General features: G+C 34.4%; 4 protein-coding genes and 1 non-coding gene across 8 annotated transcripts in view; 4 read left to right on the plus strand and 1 right to left on the minus strand.

Annotated features, from left to right (window-relative positions):
• The window catches only part of LOC114255909 (histidine kinase 3), a 7843-nt gene extending 7357 nt beyond the window's left edge, over window positions 1–486 (plus strand). For both annotated transcript variants that reach the window (XM_082893049.1, XM_028195452.2), the window contains exon 11: window positions 5–486. The gene's annotated coding sequence lies outside the window, so the exon portion shown is untranslated. The remainder of the gene's footprint in view (window positions 1–4) is intronic.
• A 757-nt stretch (window positions 487–1243) lies between these two features.
• Window positions 1244–1325, plus strand: TRNAS-UGA (transfer RNA serine (anticodon UGA)). Its single transcript has one exon. It is a non-coding gene; the product is annotated as a tRNA-Ser (tRNA).
• A 2491-nt stretch (window positions 1326–3816) lies between these two features.
• Window positions 3817–7316, plus strand: LOC114255905 (nuclear transport factor 2B). Of its 2 annotated transcripts, none has more exons than XM_028195449.2 (2): window positions 3817–4855; window positions 6820–7316. In XM_028195449.2, exons 1-2 carry the CDS (start codon window positions 4559–4561, stop codon window positions 6892–6894), a joined length of 372 nt encoding a protein of 123 aa, XP_028051250.1. In that variant the 5' UTR covers window positions 3817–4558; the 3' UTR covers window positions 6895–7316. The 2 variants fall into 2 exon arrangements, with proteins under 2 accessions (XP_028051250.1, XP_082749177.1); XM_082893051.1 differs by lacking the exon at window positions 6820–7316 and adding an exon at window positions 6239–6591 and having other exon boundaries at window positions 4435–4855.
• A 1474-nt stretch (window positions 7317–8790) lies between these two features.
• LOC114255906 (nuclear transport factor 2A) lies at window positions 8791–15959 on the plus strand. The gene is made up of 2 exons (XM_028195450.2): window positions 8791–10085; window positions 15695–15959. Exons 1-2 carry the CDS (start codon window positions 9795–9797, stop codon window positions 15767–15769), a joined length of 366 nt encoding a protein of 121 aa, XP_028051251.2. The 5' UTR covers window positions 8791–9794; the 3' UTR covers window positions 15770–15959.
• LOC114255925 (retrovirus-related Pol polyprotein from transposon TNT 1-94) lies at window positions 11078–19255 on the minus strand. Of its 2 annotated transcripts, none has more exons than XM_082893050.1 (3): window positions 18893–19255; window positions 17957–18222; window positions 11078–14821 (listed from the first exon to the last, which is right to left on the minus strand). In XM_082893050.1, exon 3 carries the CDS (start codon window positions 13985–13987, stop codon window positions 12131–12133), a length of 1857 nt encoding a protein of 618 aa, XP_082749176.1. In that variant the 5' UTR covers window positions 13988–14821; window positions 17957–18222; window positions 18893–19255; the 3' UTR covers window positions 11078–12130. The 2 variants fall into 2 exon arrangements, 1 of the variants encoding a protein (XP_082749176.1); XR_014343017.1 differs by lacking the exon at window positions 11078–14821 and adding an exon at window positions 17140–17366 and having other exon boundaries at window positions 18893–19032.
• Window positions 19256–19420: the final 165 nt, after the last annotated feature.

Consider the following 19420-nt stretch of genomic DNA (forward strand, 5'->3'; position numbering starts at 1 on the left):
TCAGGAAAATTGTTTGTTTCAGAGACTGTACATACATACAAGCAATGCCTAATTCTTTTTCCCCTGTATCGTTAATCTTGTCTCCTTACCATTGGGAGGAGACTACAAAGGCTCGGGACAGTTCTCTGGACTTTGGTGGTACCATAGAAACTCGGGGTTTGCATTCTCCTCTCTATCTAAGAACACAAGGTCGCTATTATTCGCAGAGACTTCACTCTTCTCTGTTTCACCCTTGGGAGAATCTGCATTTTGTATCATAGAGATTGATTTTAGTGGATAGAACGAAACGTAGTGTCTTAGCAGCAGAAAGGTATGGATTGTGTATGTTACTCGAATAAAAATGAAAATGTATTATGTATTCACTGTAGACCATTTTTCTCATTGGTGTTGTTCTGAACAGTGACAATTTTTAAGTTTTTTCCACTAAGAACTGATGTAATTATCACAGCATTCTAATTTTGAGAAATTTCACACATTTTGGCTGGATTTGTATCGCTCATTGTGACCTTTGTTTCTGCTGTATTGTGAGTTGTGACCTAATTCAAAGTGTGTTTTCCCAGAATGTTGGGGAACGGTTAAATCAATTTGCAGAAACTTCTTTCTGACAGTACAATTTTTGAGAATTACCGGTCACCAGTAGGTTAAAGGGGCTGGGGGCTGAACTCGAATGGGCTGTGAAATTTTCTGTTTGTGATTTGTCTGATATGCTGACCCATAACAATTCTACTGGTTTGGTAAGGACCAAATTCTGAAATCGAAGTGGCTGGAATAGTATGAAGCTTTGGTCTCATGAATCATAGTTGAGCTGGGTTTTGTACAGAATCAAACTACTTGAACTCGGCTCGTAACAAGTTCGTTTGAGATTGACTTATTATATAAACAAATCAAATTTGAAATAACTTAAAATTCATTAATTTTTCAAGTCAAAATTAAACAAATTATTACTTGATAAGCTTATAGGCATTTTTTTTTTTTTGAGAACACTTATAGGCATTATAAAACCTAAAGCCCAGTTTGATAAAATTCATTTGAGATTGAATTGAAAGAGAAACAAATCAAACTCGAGCACATTAGTTTTCCACAGTAATGGACTTTTACTCAAACCTAATGCTCTTCAATCCAAAATTTTAAACCAATCGGAGGCTAATTAATTAATGCCTTAGATTCCCAGCAAAAATAAAAAATTAATTTCTTAGAAAGCTTTATACTTTCTTATCTTATTTGAAACAAAGAGAAGCAAAATGTCGATATGTCCGAGTGGTTAAGGAGACAGACTTGAAATCTGTTGGGCTTCGCCCGCGCAGGTTCGAACCCTGCTGTCGACGGTTTTTATATTCCTATTGAAAATAATTTTTTTTATTCTTCTTTACAAATCCTAAAATTTGAATCTCGCAACAAAATAAATCTCGATTTTATTTTCATATTGAAAATATTTTTTTATTCTTCTTTACTTTGGCACAAAAGAAATCCTAAAATTTGAGTCTTCCAACAAAATAAATCTCAAAATTTTAATTTTATTAATTTAAATTCTAATTTTTTGATTTCTTGTTTTCAATTTAAACAATTTATCTACTTTTGTTGATTAAAACTAATATAAATATATATATTTTAGTTATTAAGCTAAATGAAAAATTATATTTTAGACATCCGATACACTTACATTGAGTATAATGACTAAAATATCATTCTTTTTCATCAATTTTTACTTAATAGAAATAAACAAATGATTTAAATTGAAATTAAATCAAAAGATTATAATTTAAATAAACAAAATTAAAAATTTAAGATTTATTTTGTTATAGTATTCAAATTCTAGATTTTTTTTAAAAATTTAATTTTTCATTTTTTAGATTTTTTATTTTTTATTTTTTTAACTTAGCAAATAACTTTTTGGTAATGTGAAAAATATTGTTGTAAATTCCGTAGTACATAGTCTAACTGAATGTAACACTACAAAAATCATCTTATTACACTTCTCATTTTCAAACCTTATAAATTTAAATTTCTAATTTCTCAACCAACTCGCCCCCTTCCCCACCAACCTACCATTATATCGTTTCCTTTTTGCCATCTCACTCTACTCTGTCGACCACCATTAACACCCTTCAACCCCTTTCTTTCCTACTTTGCTCCCCCACCTTTTTCAATCCCTTCCTCGTCACCCATTTCTAACCCCCTCTCCGCTCTTTTTCACATTTTTTCCTCCCCCTCGCCCCTCATGTCTTCCCTTATTCCCATCTATTGCTCTTCTTTTCACCCCTTCCCTAATTTTGAAAATTCTAATTTCTTAAGACCTTAGAAAGTGCTCTCTCTCTGTCTCTCTCTCTCCCCTTACCTATGCAAAAGTGAGTTAAAATGATGTAGGAGGGTCGCAGACTTGCAGGAAAGGGGAAAGGACTGGGGCTGGTGGTTAGAAAGTGAATCAAGTAACAGTCAAGGTGATTGTTGGAATGAGCGTAGAGTTGGGGCTTAGAATGTTAAAGGTGTAAATAGAAGATGAGAGGTGAGGAATGAAAGTGTGCTTGGAATTATCAAGAGTGTAATAAGAAAAATAATTTTTTTTAAAGAAATATAATTAAAAATTTAAAAGTGATTGTAACAAGTTAAATTTGTTATGTAAATAAAAACTCCCATCTTAACTTAAAATAAACGGATCTTAAAAGACTACATAAAGTTTTTTAACAAAAAAGAAGAAAAATAAATAAATAACTTTTCTCTCTCTCTTGCGAATTTTACCTATTGTGCAAAAAATGAAACGTTAAGTAACGTATGGCAACGGTTTTGATTTATATTTATAAAAGTTTTATAAACTGTTTTTGTTAATTTTAGGAAAAATATAAATTATAAACGAGTTTGGTTTAAACAAAATATTTGAAAATTTTAAAAATATAAACTAAAAAATATGTTTCTTCATACCTAAAATATTTATATTTATTTTTTATTATTTCTGACAATAGGATCATGCACATTATAATTAAAAAAAATTTGTTAGTTAAATTTTTAAATTTCTGTTTAAAAACCAATGTAAACTCGTTTTTTTAGTTTACGTTTTTTCTTCAAATTTATAAACTGAACAACCATTTATAAATCAAAAAAATTATCAAACAAGTTTTTATAACAATTTTTAAAATATTTGTAAATATAAATTAAAAACTAAAAACAAAATGGTTACTAAACAATTCCTAAACTTTTATTCCATATGTGATGGGAGCCCTCGGTTTAGGTTGGTTTGTATTCCTTAACGTTGTGTTTGGTTGAAAGATTTGGTAAGAAGTTTGGAAAGAAAAAGAAAAAAAGTGTGTGAAATTAAGTAAAATATAAATATATTTTGTTCATATTCTACTTATTTTTTTTCCTTTCTAAATTTCTTTTCAAATTTCTTAACCAAACACATTATTACTGTATTATTGTTACGCGGAAAACGAAATCATAAAATGGCATCGCATGACGTCGGGCATTCTTATAATACCCAAATCCTCTCAGAATCTCTTATGAATTTTACGGAACAACTGCGAGGGACAATGGGAGATTTGGGTGGAACAAAGGACAGTGACATTGTGTGAGAGATTGATGACAGATAAACAAAGTGCTTGGACAGCTGGACAACTATACAAACAAAATAAAGAACATAGGACCACATTTGCCTCAATTATACAAATCACAAACAATCATATATTTACATAAAAAGAAATCAAATCTTTAATGAACAAAACCCATATTTTAAAAACAAATGCTTATTACATTAATTTAACACAAATAAAATGCATATTAAAATTTAGCCAATAATAGCAGGTGCTCATACAGTTCATCGTATCTATAACTTTCTTTTCAATCTCTCACAACTTAGCGCTCTCTCTTTAGTTTCACTCAAAATCTCTATCTCTCTCTCTCTCCCTTCCTTCGTGATACCGTTCTATAATTTCTTTTCCTGTACAATAATTGATTCGTTAAGTGGCACAAATAGACACATACGTTTTCATTGCATACAGAATAAAAATTTAGAATTTAAAACGATAAAACTAAAGCTGAATGTTAGGGGTTTAAAGAGACATAAGTTAGAAATGAAAGTATGTTTAGAATTGTAGAGTGTAACAACATAAAATAAAATAAATTTTTTCATTATAAATATAATTAGAAAATGAGTGTAATTTGTTGCATGAATAAAGTGTAACGGTGCGAATATTAAGGGGTTGTTTGGGATAGTTTAAATAAATGTCTTTTTACGAAAAGATGTGTAAAAAAGTAGAGAGGTGATGTGATAAAAAAAAGATAAAAAGATAAATTATTTGAGACTTTCCAAACTTGACCTAAATTTTTTATCAAATAAATAATTAAATATTTTATATAAATCATAATTTTGCAAACCGCACAAATAGAAGATATTTAATTATTTATTTAATAAAAAATTTAGCACCGATAGCACTTTCTTAAATAAAAACTCCAATCTCAACTTTAAAACAGAGAAAGAAAGAAAGGGAAGATTTTTCGAAGGACTATAAGCCAAGTGAGAGTGAGAGAGAGAGAGGGAGAGAGAGGATCAGGTGCGGGTGCGGCGGCGATGGATCCAGACGCGGTGGCGAAGGCATTCGTGGAGCACTACTATTCGACCTTTGATGCGAATCGATCTGGACTAGCGAACCTCTACCATGAATCATCGATGCTGACTTTCGAAGGTCAGAAGATCCAAGGGTCCCAAGGCATCGTAGCCAAGCTCACCAGCCTTCCCTTCCAGCAGTGCCAGCACAGCATCACCACCGTCGATTGCCAGCCCTCTGGCCCTGCCGGCGGCATGCTCGTCTTCGTCAGCGGCAACCTCCAACTCGTCGGCGAACAGCACGCTCTCAAGTTCAGCCAGGTACGTCTTTTTTATATTCATGTTTTGATTGGTGAAATTGCTTGAAGATCACTGTTGTTTTATGTCTACTTTAGATTTCTACTGACTGATCTGATTTTGATTGTTTCAATAACTTATTTGTGTGTTTATATGGATTTTTGATGATTTGAAGTGCTTTTTTTTTTTTCTTTGATTTTATTGTGCAAATGCGTATTAGATTACATGTTGATGCGATGTTGGTGAAATTACTTGAAGATTGGTTGATCCTTTACTGTTTTTTATGTGATGCTTTGGATTTCTACTGACTGATCTGATTTTGATTGATTCGAGAAATTATTTCTGTATGTGGTTATATAGATTTGTGATGATTTGCAGTGCGTTTTTATTTTTTTATTTTGGGATTTGATTGTGTGAATGCTTATTAGATTACATGTTGATGCGATGTTCTCAAGCTGGAGTACTGACTGTAACTCTTCATTAACTTGAAATCAGAATTGGAAAATTAAATTTAGTAAAATCTACGTATATATGTGTGTATAACATGTGGATTTTGTTCGTACGTGTTTATGTTCATGTTGTATTGTTCTTACGGTGAAATTACTTGAAGATTGGTTCATCCTTTGTGGTTCTATGGACTGATCTTGAGTTTGATTTATTCGTTCACTTATTTATGTACGTGGTTATATGGATTTTGAATGATTTGGTTTTTTTTTTTTTAGGACTTGTTTGTCCAAATGCTTATTAGGATTATTTCTTTACTTGAGATCAGAATTGGAATATCAATTGTGGTTTAGTTATAGATGTTTTGGTTTAATTTATTGATCAATGCATTTTTATCATAATTCAACTTTGATTTGAAGAAGAAGAAGAAGAGATAGTATAGAGAATAATTTTTTTTTTTTAAAATATATTTTTGCAAGTTGAAATAAAGAGTAGTTTTGGAGATGCTTATGATATTTATCGACAAAGTTTTAAGTTGGAGAGTGGTATTCTCTTCCCACCTCGAATAAAGAAGTAAAAGTAAAGGGTTAATCCATTTAAACATTGTTTAATGTAGGAATTTGATTTTGGTTTGTTGTCCTCCCTCTTTCTTGGTTTGCGGAGGGGACTGATATCATTTACTTGATTTTGGCAACTTTGTTAATTTGTATGTTTGTTGGAGTCATTGTAGCCTGGTTGTGTTAAGTTAAGATATACTATTGAGATGTTGCATTTCAAAAGATTACTTTCTTGCTTTACAATATTAAACCATAGCCAACGTTGCATCAAATCTTTCATCAAATTTAAATTTGATGAAAAACGCCTCCAAGCCGAGCTCCAACCATCAAACTGATATCAACTGAAGGGAGAACCAAATCTTTCACAAAATCAAGAGAGCCTTTATCATTTCATCAAATTTTGCAGGTGGCCATTGGTGGACGACCTGCCGAACAAAGTGCTTGTCAACCGGATTTTGGGATGAATTGGGAATTTTGTAAAAAGATTTGATGAAAATTTACTATAGGCCGGACAACCGACCGAATTTGATGAAGCTATTGGAGTGCGTCATATCATATCAAATTTTTATTCAAATTTGATGAAGCGTTGGAGATGCTCTTAGGGATGCCTTTGTTTTCATTTCATATGCATCAATTGCATTGTCTTGACTAGACTCTTCATTCTGTATTGATATGCTGAATCTCGTGTAAAATCTAATAGCATAACTATGCCTGCAGATGTTGTTGATATGTTGATTAGTGCTGATTAGCCTTTCTCAATCCTCAAGCTAGCCTACAATCTCTTCTATGTAAATTATAATGGAGTGTGCTTTCGTATGCATGTTGCTTTATCTTCTTTTTTATTTTTATTTTTCTTGGTTTCTTTTTTACTTTTCTTATTCTTATGTTTAATTGGAAATTTTAACTTAGATTATTTTCAATTGGCTGTGTTAAATTATTATTTATGCTATTCTCATCAAAATTCATTTTCATCCATTTTGGGTCCAGATGTTCCATCTGATGCCAACGCCACAAGGTAGTTTCTACGTGTTGAATGACATTTTCCGATTGAACTATGCATGAAGACAGTGGATGGTTTAGTTACAAACAGTGGAGAATCCATGATATGCTAAATGCCCTCAAACAAATTCGCTTCATATTGTTTATTTTCGGACTTTTTTATTTTATTTTATATTTTCAAATGAAAAACTGGGGATCCTCTCTCATTGTGGTTGGTTATGTTCTGTAATTTGTCGTGTCTTTTATTATTCTATCCTCCATACTTCAGAGATTGCTTTGTTTAATAGGATGAATTGATGGAAGAGTTTTTTTTTTTCCCTTGATTTTTTGTTCATGATTGGATTGATGCTTGAACATTATGTTCATTACTTGTATTTAAAGAAATGCATGGGGAAATGTACAAAGTGTGAGCACCCCTCTATATCATGTATTGTATTTTGGAGTGTGATTTTGTCCAATTTAATAAATTCAGAGTTGTTTTCGCATCACGTGCTTCTTTATGCTTGTCCTTGTTAATAGTTTATGTTACTCCAGGGTGCTGTTGACAGTAAAATTGATTGGGTGCATACTAGACTTTGCCATGAACCTACTACACACTTGGCATTTGTTTCAAACATAAAAACCCTAGAATATCCTCAGTCCTTATTACTGCCCAAATGGGGCAGCTCTGCAATTTTGAGGGGAGGGAGAGAAGGGCCATCAACCTGCTGTTGCTTTGAAGAGGACTTTTTCGCTCCATTTTGATCACTTACAACAGGCCCTTTGAGCATTCCTGTGAGCATGCTACCAAAGGATTTAAAAGCGTGGCTCAATCCATCTTGAAGTTTCAGAACAAGAGAGACCTTGGATAGCTGCCACGCTACGGTAAGGACAATCATGGCTGAAAGGAGGCAATGAGTGATAAAATTCTGTCTTTTAATCTCCCTAAGCTCTCTGACTATCTCTTCTCCTCCACTGTCGTTGTCGTCATCACTGCCACCATCTGCCTCATTGGCAATCTCAGTTATTGATTAGCCAACCGTGGGGGAAGGTAGCTCCTTTGAATCTGCTGGTGGGTCAGGCTGCTTAATAAGTTTGCCGTCATCCCCTCTTAATGTTTCCAACTGTAACAAATTATTGAATCAATCGTGGCTCCAATTTTATTATAATGGAATCTAAAATATGGGGCCAAAAAATAAAAAAGGATAAATGAATCTACTACTTCGGATAGAGGGCACACGATTCTTTATCCTACAGTATTTTTGTGCCTCTTTTTTTTTTAAAATGGATGTCAACTCATTAGTGATGGTTTAGAATACTACTTTTAGTGGTCTCTATCATTGCTGTTCTTAGATTATCATTTTTTGTTTTTCGGTTTTTTTGTTTCTTTGTTTCTTTAACAATTATCTCTACAAATCCAAACCCCCTCCCCCCCCAAAAAAAAATCATAACGTTGTGTTTGGTTGGGGATTTGGGAAGGAATTTAAAAAAAAAATGAAAAAATAGGTAAAATGTGAATGAAAAATACTTACATTTTACTTCGTTTGGGAGATTTGAGAAGAAATTTGGAAAGGAAAAAAAAAAAAAGTGAAATGTGAATAAAATATTTTTTTCTCTATTTTTCTTTTTTTCAAATTTTTTCTCAAATCTCTCAACCAAACACAGGTCAAATAGATTGAATAAAATTCTATGTGCAATCAGCAAATCTCCTTTTTCAGATGCAACAAAATTCAAATTTAAAATCCTAGCGTGAAACAAGAAAAAACTACAAAAATGCTTCCTACCCCCAGCTGGGGGTGACACCCAGTGAGGTGTCAGCTGGGGGTTGGAAGAAAAAAAACAGTTTTTTTTTTTTTTTTTTTTTTTTTTTGATTTTGGACCAGTGGGGGCGCGCCACGTCACTGGGGGCGCCATCCCCCACTGGGTGTATGGAGCATTGTTGAAAAAACTAATACATCTTATCTGAGGTTTTTCAACCACATAATCAATTACCTGAGAAAGCAATTCAGAGAGGACAAAGCTGCTCTCTTCCGATGTCGAACTCAATTTCTTCCCTCTTTGTTCCTCCGTCATTTGCTCTATTGCCATCTGTATCAGCTCCAAATTGTCCTTCACTTCCATTTCTCTCTCTCTCTCTCTCAACCTTTTTTTTTTTTTTTTTTTTTTTGTGTGTGTGTGTGTGGCAATTATAGTTCGATCAATTGATCGTTTGGCGTTTCAACCTGAAACAAAGAGATTCGATTTCACATTCAAGTGAAGTGAAAAGGCTTCCATGCACTTAAACCATCTTTCCATGAAATCGTGGCAAATTATCCATATTCTCCAATTTTGGACCACATAAAACTATCACACTCGAAATTGGAGAATACCCTTGTTTTAAAAGTCACCATCTTGTATTCTTTCCCACAAAGCCAAACCCACAATTTTCTCGGGAAAATATGAACTGTTCACGTGACCATGCGCTGGTGTTTTGTAGTTTGTTTATTATTATTTTTTTGAGGAAACATATAAGCATATAATCCATTATTATTGAGTGAACACACATTCAATAATATTCTGAAAAACAGAATAATTATTGGTATGTAGGTTGATTTCATTTTGAGTAACCAATAAATCACACTACTGTGCCATTGTTCCTCCAAACCATGGTAAGTATCCAAATAACTAGGGAAGAGAGAGAGAGAGAGAGAGAGAGAGAGAGAGAGAGACAACTGTGGTTCCAGCCCAGTTGAACCCATCAATTACCATTTACAAGAAGCGTGCAAGTATATATCCAAGGACTTTGAGTGATTATTAACAACCATCTACAATGGCTAAAATTCAAACCACAATATACAGACTGAATCAAAAGATATCTATAGCGGCTTCTGTAAAAAAAAAACAGAAATAAATTCCAAAACGACGTCGTGTGCGGCCGAGGATCCGGACTCGTGTAAATAGAGGCACTCGAGAGTGAGAGAGACAGGGGCTCAGGTGCGGCGACGATGGATCCAGACGCGGTGGCGAAGGCATTCGTGGAGCACTACTATTCGACCTTCGATGCGAATCGATCTGGACTAGCGAACCTCTACCGTGAATCATCGATGATGACTTTCGAAGGTCAGAAAGGGTCCCAAGGCATCGTAGCCAAGCTCACAAGCCTTCCCTTCCAGCAGTGCAAGCACAGCATCACCACCGTCGATTGCCAGCCCACTGGCCCCGCCGGCGGCATGCTCGTCTTCGTCAGCGGCAACCTCCAACTCGTCGGCGAACAGCGCGCTCTCAAGTTCAGCCAGGTACGTCTTTTTTATATTCATGTTTTGATCGGTGAAATTGCTTGAAGATCACTGTTTTTTTATGTCTACTTTGAATTTCTACTGACTGATCTGATTTTGATTGTTTCAATAACTTATTTGTGTATTTATATGGATTTTTGATGATTTGAAGTGCTTTTTTTTTTGGATTTTATTGTGCAAATGCTTATTAGATTACATGTTGATGCGATGTTGGTGAAATTACTTGAAGATTGGTTGATCCTTTACTGTTTTTTATGTGATGGTTTGGATTTCTACTGACAGATCTAATTTTGATTGATTCGAGAACTTATTTCTATATGTGGTTATATGTGTTGTTGTTGTTGTTTTTTTTTTTTTTTTTTTTTTGGGGGGGGGGGGGGGGGGGGGGCGGGGTATATGATTGTGTATATGCTTATTAGATTACATGTTGAGGCGATGTACTCAAGCTGGAGTACTGACTTTAATTCTTCATTAACTTGAAATCAGAATTGGAAAATTAAATTTAGGCTTGGTTTAGGATGATTTAAATAAACACATTTTTTAACTTTTTACGAAAAAATGTGCAGAAAAGTAGAGAGGTGATGTGATGAAAAAAAGATAAAAAGATAAAAAGTGTGTACTTATTAGTACACCCCAAACAAGGCTTAGTAAAATCTACGTATATATGTGTGTATAACATGTGAATTTTGTTTGTACATGTTATATTCATGTTGTATTGTTCTTACGGTGAAATTACTTGAAGATTGGTTCATCCTTCGTGGTTCTATGGACTGATCTTGAGTTTGATTTATTTGATCACTTATTTATGCACATGTTTATATAGATTTTGAATGATTTGATTTTTTTTTTTTTTTTGGACTTGTTTGTCCAAATGCTTATTAGGATTATTTCTTTACTTGAAATCAGAATTGAAATATCAATTGAGGTTTAGTTTGATACAAACAATAGACCAATAAAATGTTTTTCAGAATAGCAATAAGAAACAGAGGATGTATATATAAAGTAAAGGATAAACTTTTCTACATTTTTATTGATAAAGAAACAGCCTATAAATAGGCTAATACATAACTAATGGCAACATGAAAATAGGCACTACCCATAACTGAAAGTAACATGAACATAGGCATTATCCCACATTAACAACAAACTCCTATGACTAGATAAACGGTTAAACAAGCTCCCTAAAGACTAGGACAACCCATGTGCAAATTATTAAATTTCCTCAACAATCCCTCCTTAGAGTTAAGCTTTGAACTGAAGCTCCATCCCTCAAATTGAAACATTTGAAGTACAAACACCAAGTAGCTTCCTGAGCTTCTGAAATGCAGGAAACTTGAGAGGCTTGGTTAGAATATCAACGATCTGGTCTTCACTTTGCAATAAATGAGATTAATGACTCCATCATTCGTGAGATCCCTCAAGAAATGATACTTCATATGTTTGCTTCGACCATGTAAAACTGGATTTTTTGAAAGCTTTATTGCCGAACTGTTGTCACAATAAATCTGAGTAGGTCCATCCTCCTTGAAATTCAGCTCTTTAATGATTTTCTTTAGCCAAATAGCTTGATAAGCACAAGCTGTTGCAGCAACAAATTCAGCTTCAGTGGATGATAATGTGACAATAGGTTGCTTCTTTGATGACCATGAAATAGCTCCTGTCCCCATCATGAAAACATACCCAGATGTGCTTTTCCGATCATCTGAATCTCCTGCATAATCACTATCTGTAAAGCCAAACAGACCTAACTTTTCTCCATTCTTGTAGAACAGCCCAAACTCCTTGGTACCTTGCAAGTACCGGAAAATTCTTTTTGCAGCCAAGAGATGAGTCTTTGTAGGACATTCCATGTACCTGCTAATCACACTTACAGCATGCATTATATCAGGTCTTGTTGCCGTCAAATACATTAAACTCCCCACCATTTGTTTGTAAAGAGTGTCGTCAACCTTGTTTCCTCCATAATCTTTGTTTAGCTTCGTACCAATTTCAGATGGTGTATTTACAGGATTACAATCCTTCATCTGAAACCTGTCTAGGATTTCTCACACATACTTCTTTTGAGAAATAAAAATTCCAGTAGAAGACTGCGCCACTTCAATGCCAAGAAAATAATGCATCATGCCAAGATCAGACATCTCAAATTCAGCCATCATGGATTTCTTAAAACTTCCAAACATGGTTGTATTATTTCCAGTGTAGATTAAATCATCTACATATAAGCAAACAATGAGCATTTTCCCTCTATGCTCGACTTTTATGAAAAGTGTATGTTCATAAGGACATTTTTGAAATCTTTCTTTCAAAAAATAAGTTTCTATATGATTACACCAAGCCCGCGGGGCTTGTTTTAATCCATATAGAGCCTTCTTTAGTCTATACACTTTATGCTCATTTCCAGATTTCACATAACCAGAAGGTTGATCGATAAATACCAGTTCCTTCAAGTCTCCATGGAGAAACGCCGACTTCATGTCTAGCTGGAAGATAGGCCATGAGTTCTGAGCTACCAATGCAATCACCAATCTGATTGTGTCATGCCTTGCAACTGGGGCAAAGACTTCTTTATAATCGACACCGAACTCTTGCTTATAGCCCTTGGCCACCAAGCGTGCCTTATACTTGTCAACTTCACCATTCTCTTTCAGCTTTGTCTTGTAAACCCACTTCACACCAATTGTTTTGTGCCCTTTTGGTAGATTAGATAACTCCCAAGTGTTATTCTTTTCAATGGCTGCAATTTCAGCATCCATAGCCTTTCGCCATTTTGATTCTTTGACAGCACTTTCAAACACTGTAGGATCACAGTCTAAAAATAGAGCAAAATGAGTGAGTGGGTCTTCAGATTGATCAATTCCGGTTACCTCATAATCTGACATCCATGCTGGCCTCCTTCGAACACGATGAGAAATTGATTCAGCTGCTGCTTCTGGTGCAGTTGGAGTGACTTCAGAGGCTACAGGAGTTCCATTTTGAGGATTCTCAAGTGCATCAGATGCTGGAGCAAGTTGTTGCTGCGGCTGGTTTGCTTCATCACCATCTTCTCCATCAAAACTAGTTGGAATTGGCTCTCCAATTACATTTTTGTTCACTTCCCAGATTTGATCTTCATCAAAAACGACGTCTCGACTGATAGTTATCTTCTTAGTGTTAGGATTGTAAAGCTTATAAGCTTTTGACTGATTACTAACAAGAAGAAAAATACATTTTTCTACCTTGTCATCCAGCTTCTTCCTCTTCTGATCTGGAATATGGGCATATGCAACACACTCAAAAATCCGAAAATGATCTACAACAAGTTTTCTTCCGCTCCATGCTTCCTCCGGTGTCATATTTTGAACAGCAAGTGTGGGACTTCTGTTCAATATATGAATGCTCCAATTAACTGCTTCAGGCCAGAAACTTTTTTGAATGCCACTTGTTGTCAAAAGGCTTCGCACCATATTCATAATAGTGCGGTTCTTCCTCTCGCATACACCATTCTGTTGGGGTATATAAGCTGCTGTAAGTTGTCTCTTGATACCATGGTTCTCGCAAAAATTTGCAAATTCATATGAGTTATATTCTCCACCGCGATCCGTGCGAAGAACTTTTATTGGGTTGCCAACTTCTTTCTCAGCAAGTGCTTTATAGCTTTTAAAAACTTCAAAGGCTTCAGATTTTTCTTGCAAAAAATAAACCCATATCTTACGACTATAATCATCAATGAAGGTAATTATATATCTTTTACCTCCATTTGAATGTGTTTTTATTGGCCCACAAATGTCGGAATGAACAAGTTCCAATGCCTTCTTTGCTCTCCCAGATTTTCCATGTGGGAATTGATTACGGTGTTGTTTGCTAACAACACATTCTTCACAAACGTGAGAAGAAGCTATAATTTGAGGAAGCCCTGTCACCATCTTCTTCTATTGTAGTGTTTTCAATCCGCCAAAATTTAGATGTCCATAGCGAAAGTGCCATAGCCATGCCTCATCTTTTAATTTTGCTGAGAAGCACGAATGAGCGGTGTTGTGGAGATAAAGTGGGAACATATGATTCGCCATCATGTTAACTTGAGTAATTAAGCCGAACTTTGCATCTTGAATCTGACGTACTCCATCTTTGATAAAAATCTCGTATCCTTTTTCTTGTAACTGACCCACACTAAGCAAGTTGGTCTTTAAATCTGGCACAAAAAGAACATTAGCGATAGTGTGGGTGGAATTTCCTTTGATTTGGATTGCTACCTTTCCTTTTCCCATAACAGAAATTTTGGAGTTGTCACCAAACTTAACAGAGCTGCGAAAGGATTCATCCAAGTCAGAGAATGCCTCCTTCTCTCCACACATGTGGTTGCTGCAGCCAGTGTCTAAATACCACATGTTTTGTTGAGTTTCTTCCTTCACATGACACACCATCAAAAGAGACACCTCTTCTTGCTTTTCTGCAAAGTTAGTTTGATCTCCACTTTGTTTATTCAAATCAGTTTGATATTCTGATTTATAATGGCCATACCTATGACATCTATAACATTCAATATTGGACTTGTCTGCTGACTTTGATCTGTAAGTTGTTGAGTGGTAGCCACAACATCCTCTGCCTCTTCCTTGAATTTGACTCTCTTGATGGTTCTCACGATCATTGTTGTATCTGCCTCCTCTACGTCGACCTCTGTTTGTTCCTCGTCCTCTATCAGCTCTACTGGATGTAGAGTGATTTCCTGATAAGGCCTTCAATGCATGTTCTTCTTTTTCCTGCGGGTTGATTTTTTTCTCATGAACCAACAAAGAACTTTGTAATTCATCAATTGACAGTAAACTAACATCATTAGCTGCTTCTATAGCACAGACAACAAAATTAAATTTTGGTGTCAAGGATCAAAGAATCTTCTCAACAATGAGAACATCCTGTGTCTTGTCGCCATGGATCCGCATCTTGTTAACGATTGAGTTCCAACCCTTTCATTAAATTGATATCAACCGAAGGGAGAACCAAATCTTTCACAAAATCAAGAGAGCCTTTATCATTTCATCAAATTTTGCAGGTGGCTATTGGTGGACGACCTGCCGAACAACCTGCTTGTCAACTGGATTTTGGGATGAATTGGGAATTTTGTAAAAAGATTTGATGAAAATTTACTATAGGCCGGACGACTGGCCGAATTTGATGAAACTATTAGAGTGCGTCATATCATATCAAATTTTTACTTAAATTTGATGAAGCGTTGGAGATGTTCTTACGGATGCCTTTGTTTGCATTTCAAATGCATCAATTGCATTGTCTTGACTAGACTCTTCATTCTGTATTGATATGCTGAATCTCGCGTAAAATCTAATAGCATAACTATGCCTACAGATATTGTTGATATGTTGACTAGTGCTGATTAGCCTTTCTCAATCCTCAAGCTAGCCTACAACCTGTTCTATGTAAATTATAATGGAATGTGCTTTCGTATGCATGTTGCTTTATCTTCTTTTTTTTATATTTATTTTTCTTGGTTCCTTTTTTAGTTTCCTTATTCTTATGTTTAATTGGAAATTTTAACTTAGATTATTGTCAATTGGCTGTGTTAAATTATTATTTACGCTATTCTCATCAAAATTCATTTTCATCCTTTTTGGGTCCAGACGTTCCATCTGATGTCGACGCTACAAGGTGATGTCTACGTGTTGAATGACATTTACCGATTGAATCATGCATGAAGACAGTGGATGGTTTAGTTACAAACAGTGGAGAATACATGATATGCTAAATGCCCTCAAACAGTGGCGAATACAGGATATTGTTTAGTTTCAGACTCTTTTATTTTCAAATGTGAGGATCCTCTCATTGTGGTTGGTTGTGTTCTGTAATTTGTTGCGTCTTTTATTATTCTATCCTCCATTCTTCTGAGATTGCTTTGTTTAATAGTAGGGGTGGGCCCGGATCGGTTGCGGCTATGGAACCTCTAATTCACCATCCATCTATTAGATTGGCGGATTAAAGAAAATCAATCCGTATCCATCCGTCAATCCGGCGAATATGGATTGAACGGATTGGCGGATGGATGCAAATCGGTTTGACGGTTTAAAATTTTATAAATTTTCAACATAATTCAACTTGTACACTTCCTTAAAAAAAAAAAAATATTATAGTCAATGACTTCAAAAAGTATTACAATCATTGTATGTCTCATCCAAAGAAAGAAAGTTTGAAATTTTAGAATATTACAATCACTGCATGCATCATCCATATATTGCAATCATAGCACGCCTCATTCACATAAATTATTACAATCTGTGGTCCTTAAAATATAAAAACAATTCAAACCATTAAAACCATGAACAAAACAGTAATAGAGACTGTATGCCTCTATATTGTTACATCTATATTTGTTTTTGAAAACAAAAATCAATCAGCATATATCATATTTTCTATTTATTATTTTTAAGAGTTAGATTTAAAAATAAAAATATATAGATAAATAATACATTTATTTTTTTCAATTCAAAAAATATGTTCAAATTGAAAACTCTTTTTTAATAGATTATATTCAATAGAATATTTAAACCATTTGTTAATTAAAAATACAATCAAAATATCTAAACAAATTAAAAATATAAAGTCTTATAAATTATTAGGGGTGCTCGTGGTTTGGCGGTTCGGTTGCGGTCAAAGCAACTTCAAATCCGTCATCCGTTCAAAACTAGGCGGATTAAAAAAAAATTAATCCAGAACCATCCGTTCATTATCACACACTTGTTCAAAATGCGACTAATCGATTTGGTTCGGTTCGGTCAATTTAAGTAGATCGATATATCCATTACTCACTCCCATAGGATGAATTGATGGAAGAGTTTTTTTTCTTTATTTTTTGTTCATGATTGGATTGATACTTGAAGATTATGTTCATTACTTGTATTTAGAGAAATGCATGGGGAAATGTACAAGTGTGAGCACCCCTCTATATCATGTATTGTATTTTGGAGTGTGATTTTGTCCAATTTAATAAATTCAGAGTTGTTTTCGCATCACGTGCTTCTTTATGCTTGTCCTTGTTAATAGTTTATGTTTCTCCAGGGTGCTGTTGATACAGTAAAATTGGTTGGGTGCATACTAGACTTTGCCATGAACCTACTACACACTTGGCATTTGTTTCAAACATAAAAACCCTAGAATATCCTCAGTCCTTATTACTGCCCAAATGGGGCAGCTCTGCAATTTTGAGGGGAGGGAGAGAAGGGCCATCAACCTGCTGTTGCTTTGAAGAGGACTTTTTCTCTCCATTTTGATCATTTACAACAGGCCCTTTGAGCATTCCTGTGAGCATACTACCAAAGGATTTAACACTATATTTGGGAATCTAAGAGAAAAAAAAAAAAAAAGAAGAAAAGATTATTTAAGTTATAAGAGAAAAGAAAAGAAAATAAATAATTATGATTTCTCTCTTTCTTTGTTTGGATAAGTAAGAAATAAAAGAAAAGAAATGATTTTGATTTCTCTCTCTCTTTGTTTGGATAAATAAGAAATAAAAGAAAAGAAATGATTTTGATTTCTCTCATTCTTATTTGGTTAGATTTCATAAGAGAAAAAAAAAAATTATTTTATGTTATATTAACAAAATAATATTTTATATTTTCAATCATTTTATTTCTTTCATTTTTATAGGGACAAAATTGGTATTAAGAAAATATTGGTTTATTTTCTCTCAATTTCTCCACTTTTGGAAAGATTGAAAATGAGGGTTATAAGAGAAATAAGTTTCTCTTCGTTTCTCTCCACTTAAATTATCAAAACAAGTAAGAGAAATACATATCTCTCTATTTCTTTTCTTTTCTCTTCAAATCACTTAATTCAAACAGTGTAAAAGCTTGGCTCAATCCATCTAGAAGTTTCAGTACAAGAGAGACCTTGGATAGCTGCCACTCTACGGTAAGGACAATCATGGCTGAAAGGAGGCAATGAGTGATAAAATTCTGTCTTTTAATCTCCCTAAGCTCTCTGACTATCTCTTCTCCTCCACCATTGTCGTCGTCATCATCACTGCCACCATCTGCCTCATCGGCAACCTCACTTATTGACTTGCCAACCGTGGGGGAAGGTAGAACCTTTGAATCTGCTGGTGGGTCAGGTTGCTTATTAAGTTTGCCATCATCCCCCTCTTTAATGTTTCTAACTGTAACATAAATTATTGAATCAATCGTGGCTTCAATTTTATTATAATGGAGTCTAAAATATGGGGCCAAAAAAAAGAAAAAGAAAAAGAAAAAGAAAAAAAGATAATGAATCTATTACTTCGGATAGAGGGCACACGATTATTTATCCTAACAATCGATGTTTTCTTTTCACTGAAGCATGCGGAGCATCCATTAACTATTCTTAGATTATCATTGTTTTTTTGGTTTTTTATTTTTTGTTTCTTTAACAATTATCTCTACAAATCCAAACCCCAAAAAAACCACAATATTGTGTTTGGTTGGGGAATTTAGAAAGTAATTTAAAAAAGAAAAATAAAAAAATAGGAGAAATATGAATAAAATATACTTACATTTCACTTAATTTGGAAGATTTAGGAAGTGATTTGAAGGGGGGGAGAAAAAAAAAAAGGTCAAATGCTTACATTTCACTTAGTTTTATACGCCTTTTCTTTTTTATTTTTCAAATTTCTTCCCAAATCTCTCAACCAAACACAACGTCAAACATGCAGATAGATTGAATAAAATTCTATGTGCAATCAGCAAATCTCCTTTTTCAGATGCAACAAAATTCAAATTTAAAATCCTAGCATGAAACAAGAAGAAACAAATACATCTTATCTGAGGTTTTTCGACCAAATAATCAATTACCTAAGAAAGCAATTCAGAGAGGACAAAGCTGCTCTCTTCCGATGTCGAACTCAATTTCTTCCCTCTTTGTTCCTCCGTCATTTGCTCTATTGCCATCTGTATCAGCTCCAAATTGCCCTTCACTTCCATTTCTCTCTCTCTCTCTCTCAACTTTTTTTTTTTTTTTTTTTGTGTGTGGCAATTATTGTTCGATCAATTGATCGTTTGGCGTTTCAATCTGAAACAAAGAGATTCGATTTCACATTCAAGTGAAGTGAAAAGGCTTCCAGGCACTTAAACCATCTTTCCATGAAATCGTGGCAAATTATCCATATTCTCCAATTTTGGACCACATAAAACTATCACGCTAGAAATTAGAGAATACCCTCGTTTTAAAAGTCACCATCTTGTGTTCTTTCCCACAAAGCCAAACCCACAATTTTCTCGGGAAAATATGAACTGTACACGTGGCCATGTGCCGGTGTTTTGTAGTTTGTCTGTTATTATTTTCTGAGGAAACATATAAGCATATAATCCATTATTATTGAG

The sequence above is a fragment of the Camellia sinensis genome, chromosome 10 (assembly GCF_055761805.1).
Source record: "Camellia sinensis isolate YWXY chromosome 10, ASM5576180v1, whole genome shotgun sequence".
Lineage (NCBI taxonomy): Eukaryota > Viridiplantae > Streptophyta > Magnoliopsida > Ericales > Theaceae > Camellia > Camellia sinensis.